Source organism: Salvia splendens, chromosome 11, assembly GCF_004379255.2.
Source record: "Salvia splendens isolate huo1 chromosome 11, SspV2, whole genome shotgun sequence".
Taxonomy (NCBI): Eukaryota; Viridiplantae; Streptophyta; class Magnoliopsida; order Lamiales; family Lamiaceae; genus Salvia; species Salvia splendens.
This window is the reverse complement of record NC_056042.1, coordinates 3,998,668-4,004,667: the sequence shown is the minus strand read 5'-3', so window position 1 is coordinate 4,004,667 and position 6,000 is coordinate 3,998,668. Positions and strand designations below refer to the sequence as shown.

General features: G+C 36.0%; 2 protein-coding genes across 2 annotated transcripts; both read right to left on the bottom strand.

The window, feature by feature from the left end:
• Positions 1-512: 512 nt before the first annotated feature.
• Positions 513-1,442, bottom strand: LOC121756108. Its single transcript, XM_042151569.1, has one exon. It carries the CDS (start codon positions 1,440-1,442, stop codon positions 513-515), a length of 930 nt encoding a protein of 309 aa, XP_042007503.1.
• Positions 1,443-5,188: 3,746 nt separating this feature from the next.
• LOC121756107 (heavy metal-associated isoprenylated plant protein 16-like) lies at positions 5,189-5,592 on the bottom strand. Its single transcript, XM_042151568.1, has 2 exons — positions 5,538-5,592; positions 5,189-5,427 (listed from the first exon to the last, which is right to left on the bottom strand). Exons 1-2 carry the CDS (start codon positions 5,590-5,592, stop codon positions 5,189-5,191), a joined length of 294 nt encoding a protein of 97 aa, XP_042007502.1.
• Positions 5,593-6,000: the final 408 nt, after the last annotated feature.

The following is a 6,000-nucleotide window of genomic DNA, read 5'->3' as shown; positions in this document are numbered from 1 at the left end:
TAAATAAAAAACATAAATTACAATCATTGAAATACGAAATTGAAAATACATAATTGGTGCTCATACATAAGATGAAAACTAGACATTCAATTGCAATTGCGGAATTTTGCCCATATATGTTCCACCAAATCGTTTAGCAGAGCTTTGTGAGCTTCTCTGTTTTGAAGTTGGGCTTTATTTTTCATGTAAGAAGCTAGACTCGCAATCCTATTCATAGAATATATGAAATCATTATTCGCATCTCCATCTTCATTCTCACGACTACTTTGTCCACGTAGATCTTGAATAAATTCTGCTGGATCACAATAGTTCGAATACGCGCTTCTTTCGTCTTCCACTATCATATTGTGCAAGATTATGCAAGCAATCATTATTTTCCCCATAATATCACGATCCCAAATAAGACATGGACATTTGATAAAAGCAAAAAGAGCTTGCAAAACACCAAAAGCTCGCTCAACATCTTTTCGCGCGGACTCTTGATGTTGAGCAAACAACTTGTGCTTCATCATTTATGGACCTGGGATAGATTTGATAAATGCCGCCCATTGAGGATATATGCCATCAGTGAGATAATATCCTATATTTTTTTCGTGGCCATTTACTATGTAATTGACCTTCGGTGCTCGACCTTCCAAAATATCATCAAAAACAGGAGATTGATCAAGCACGTTAATATCATTTCTCGAACCTGGAGTTCCAAAAAAAGCATGCCATATCCACAGATCTTGAGATGCTACTGCTTCCAAGATGATTGTCGGACTCCCGCTTCTTCTGGCATATTGTCGGGCACATGAAGTGGGACAATTCTTCCATTCCCAATGCATGCAGTCAATACTACCCAACATGCCTGGAAACCCACGTTGTTCTCCAATATGCAGAAGTCTTGCCAAGTCTTCTTCGTTGGGCTTTCGCAAGTACTCATCGCCGAAGTTAGAAATTACACCTTCAACGAACTTGATGAGAAATTTGCGAATGAGTTGTGCGCTCATTCTCAAATATTCGTCGTGCAAGTCGGCCGCTGCCTCGTAGGCCAACATCCTCATCGCTGTTGTACATTTCTGAATTGCAGACATACCAAGTCGACCAGTAGCATCACGCTTTTGCACAAAAAAGTTGTCGGTGTCGATGAGCTTATTGATTATTTTTTCGAACAATGGTTTTCGCATGCGATACCTTGTTCGAAAAAAATCCGGATGATAGATTGGATCTTCAGCAAAGTACTGCTCGAAAATAGTATCATGACCCTCTTCGCGTTTCCTTTCAATGTATCTCCTTTTAGCTCTAGCCGTCTGGGTTGCAGGTGGTGAAGGCAAGGTTGTTGGCCAAATAGCTATATCCTCGATTAGTTGATCGAATTGCTGATTTTGTTCAACAATTTTTTCATCCCATTCATTGTCTTCAAGAAGATTGAAAGCTTCAAAATTAAAACTTGATGACATTTTTTAGGGAGAGTTGGATCAATAATTGTGAGAAGATTTGTTTGTAATTTTCTTGAAGCATATAGGTGAATATATAGAAGCAATTTGTTGAGCATAGGATTCCACTACTACCATTTGTGAGCACATGGCAGAACTTTGGATACCACCACACTTGTGAAAAAAAGACCTGTTATGTAGTCATTCTTTGATTTCCATAATCACATGGGATGTCATTGAATTCCACCACCACCACTTGTGATAGAAATGATTTGTCATGTAGTCATACTTTGATTTTCGTGATCACATGGGATGTCATTGGATTCCACCACCAACACTTGAGATAGAAATGATTTGTCACGTAGTCATACTTTGATTTTCGTGATCACATGGGTTGTCATTGGATCCTTCCACCACTTATGATAGAAATGACTTGTCATGTAGTCATACTTTGATTTTCGTGATCACATGGGTTGTCATTGTATTCCACCACCACTTGTGATAGAAATGACTTGTCATGTAGTCATACTTTGATTTTCGTGATCACATGGGTTGTCATTGTATTTCACCACCACTTGTGATAGAAATGACTTGTCATGTAATCATACTTTGATTTTCGTGATCACATGGGATGTCATTGGATTCCACCACCACCACTTGTGATAGAAATGATTTGTCATGTAGTCATACTTTGATTTTCATGATCACATGGGTTGTCATTGGATTCTTCCACCACTTGTGAGCACAATTCATCTATTCATGCTTTAATTGAAGGGCTTATCACATAAACTGGAAGTTACATAAGCAACAGAAATTAAAGATTACATAATAAGCAACAGAAATTAAAGATTACATAATAAGCAACGGTAATTGAAGATTACATACTAAGCAACATAAGTTGAAAGTTACATACTAAGAAACATACATTAAAAATAGATAAACTACGATCATTTCCCAAACAATTCTGCAATGAGATTGCGTTTCAGATCTTCTTCTTCTGGAGTTAAGTCCCTCCTAGCCATCAGCGGAGTAAGGATAGCTGCCTTGATGTTCCGTTCCTGAATATCACTAGCTGCCTTGATGTTCCGTTCCTGAATATCACATTCCCTTTCATGCGTGTCTCTCATTTCTAGCAGTGCTGCAGTGAAATCATTAGGAATTGTATATGATGGTGTTGCAACTTCTTTGCCTTTTCTTTTTGCCTTAGCCTTAGCTTGATCTCTTCCAATAGGACGTTGCAATGTTGAAGAACGACTCTCAGGAGTGGAGTCGATTTGAGGTCCTCCTTCCTCACTAGTCCTTGACCTTTTTGAGCTCCCACGACTTTCTTTAAGACTATCTTCATCTGGCTGGAAACGCGTTGAACCAATGCTATTCAATTTCAATTCCCACTTGGGATTGAGTCTCATCACCTCCTCAAACACCATATGGTGAGTAAATTTGCTCTTACCATACAGTTGTTGAGCGGCTTTCTCAATGTCCTCTTTAGACTGGCCACTCGTAGCTCGATCATGCGCTTTTTGTATACACCAACCCATTTTGTGACATTTGCGGTGAGTCGTTTGTAGCGCTGTTTCAATGACTCCAAACTTCTTTGTTCACCAATTCTTGGATTTTTCTTTTCTTGTATGCTCATATAGTTTAAGAACATTTTGCCATAGATGGATACTAGTTTGGTTGGTGCCAACAACTGCATTCGTGCTCACGAAACACCAAACAGACATTAATGCCATGTCTTCTTGCTCACTCCAACCATGTGGAGTGTTTACAGCACTCTTGGTTTGTGATATGGCTTGGCTTGAATGTTGATTTTGAAATGAACTTTGAAACTGCTCAGAATTCGGAAAATCATCAAAGCTAGGGAAATAATCTTGTGAAGGGTTAACATTTTGGGAAGGGTTGAAGTTTTGGGAATCGGAGAATATATTATTCTCATCATCCTCCATAGCTAGCAACAAGGGAAACTAAAAAATATGAAATTCTATTAAACAATAAGGATTATAGGAGGAGAAAAGATGATATTTTTTTGTGCGCAAAACTATAGCAAATGTGGTCTCTATTTATAGAGGAAGAAAAATTATGATTTTTGGTATAATTTTTATAATTTTTTAATAAAATATATTAAAGATATATTAATTATTAAAAATAATAATATTAGCCAATGAAATTGTGCCATTTGGCACAATCTCATTGGCTGAGTGGTGAAAGGGGAGGAGAGACAGAAAGGTCTGTTTGAAGAGAGAGGGGGACTTGTGTCAAAGAGAGAGACTCATGTGTAGATAATCTTTTTTTAATTACATTACTTACGTGGCAACCGACCCAACCCAATCGATAAACGTGGTCTTACAGGTCCTCTCAAGACGCAGTCAAGGGTCAACTCTTCCTTATCTACATCTCCCTCCCCAATCTATTAATTAGCTAAATTCTAAACAGACAATTTTGATACAATTGACTACTGAAATATTACAAGGTCTGATGCGGCTAGCATCAACTAACTAATTGTCTCCCTACAAAAGAGATCTTTTATAATTATAATACATTTGTGACTTTGTAGAACAAATTTTGAAGAGATTCAAGCTCGTACAAGTTTGCAGACGATGAGAGTGATCAATCGAAGAATATCACTGCAGACATTGAAAACTACCTATGAATTCAATCGGAAATACATCAATTACATTGGTCAATTTTTTTATTCGTATTTGTATTTGGCTTTAGGTTGGCTTGACCGGATCGTTAAGGTAGGATTAAACTTTGTGAGTATTCTAGAATTCAATAAGTTTTATTAACCTTTGTGAGATGTTAATATTCTAGACTTTTAATAACAAGTAAGAAACAAAGTAAATATCATTAGATAGATGTAAAGAAAATGATACTTACGTCGTCACGTATATCGCGGAGTGTAAAATATATAGTTACCTAGTTATTTTATTAATGAAACCAATATTGTGATATTGATGGGCTATTCAAGTTGACTATTCAGTGCTATTTAAATTGAAACTAGCGTACTTATTAAAATAGCCTATGCATCATTTTCAAACTATTCAACGCTTATGAAATTATTGGGAACTCGCATACAAAAAGTTCGTTAAGATTAGTCCAAATTTTATAATGAGGATAAGAAACAATATTGGGCATATGGATAAAACACATTTACTATTCACATTTAACATGGAATTTGGCTTAGGGGCTCTTCTCAACTTGTTTACCTCCTTTTAGGCTTCATACTTCAACACATGCAATATAAAAATAAATCAATTTAGATCAATGATAATCATTCCATGTCATCTGATTTATGCGAGCTATAAGACATTTTGTATTGAGTGGCCTTTATTTTTCATTCTATTTGATCTTAAATTGTAAATTTGTAATGATCAAATATATAATTATATGAAATTTCATTTTGTCAGTCTTGAATCTCTTTGTTTACTATACGAATGGACTCCACCAATTTGTACTTCCTCTAAGGCAACCCATTTTCTGTCATGTTCACGCCAATTCATGATAGTAATATAATGATATGTTACAAAACGGCAAGTTAAAAATGTAACAAGAAACATAATACTATTACAGTAGTTAATGACCTCCTTGTTACCTAATTAATTTGAGACAAAAGTACTTGGTATGTAAGTTATGCAATATGATTCGGAAAGCTTTGAACAAATCCCCATATGTTCGAAACCCCAAATTGAAAATTTTCATTAATTATCAACACAGACAATACATAAGTAAAATAAAATATATTCAGGTCGAAACACCAAAATAGCAATTAATCACATAATGGAGCAATTGGAGGGAGGAGGATCGTAGCAATAAATGGGGTGGCAATACGGCGGCGGTGGACACAGCGGCGGCACTGGTGGTTTGGGAGGTTGTGGCTTGGCTTCTCCGACGCTTATGATTTCTGCAAAACAAAATTTCTTCCTGAGACAGTTGGCCAAACACACTGAATCTACCTCTTCTCCCACCACCTCTAGCTTATCATTTCCTCCTATACTCACTCCCATCACTCCTGCACCAAATCCATTACTATAAATCATTAATACTATTTATCACTTCAAAACACAAAATAGATAAGTTGACAGACACAAAACAGTACACATATGATAAGAGAAATTATACCTTCAACGGCCACAGCAATTTTTATGGCCTTTGACTTAGCCTTCTCACTATGCATCGGCACATTTATCACTATCTTTTTCTACATTACAAATTACAATCATGTCTATATATGTTATACGTAGAATATATTGATTCACCTTAGTTACACACACACACACTTATTTGGATGTGTCTATGAATCGAAAAGCCTACCTTCATACGTACGATTTAAAGCCTCTGCCAGAAATTTAATTTGTCGGTGTTCTAGATTGGATGGATATAGTTTTCATTGATTTTGCAATTTATAAGGAAGGATAAATATCCAGTTGCAATATATCTATATTTGGACTAATAAATTATGCTCCCTCCGTTCCATAGTAATAGAGTTATTTTGTCATTTTAGTACGTTCCATAATAATAGAATCATTTCTCTTTTTAGTAAAAGTAACATTTTTCCACACCTACTTTACTCTCTTACTTTTTT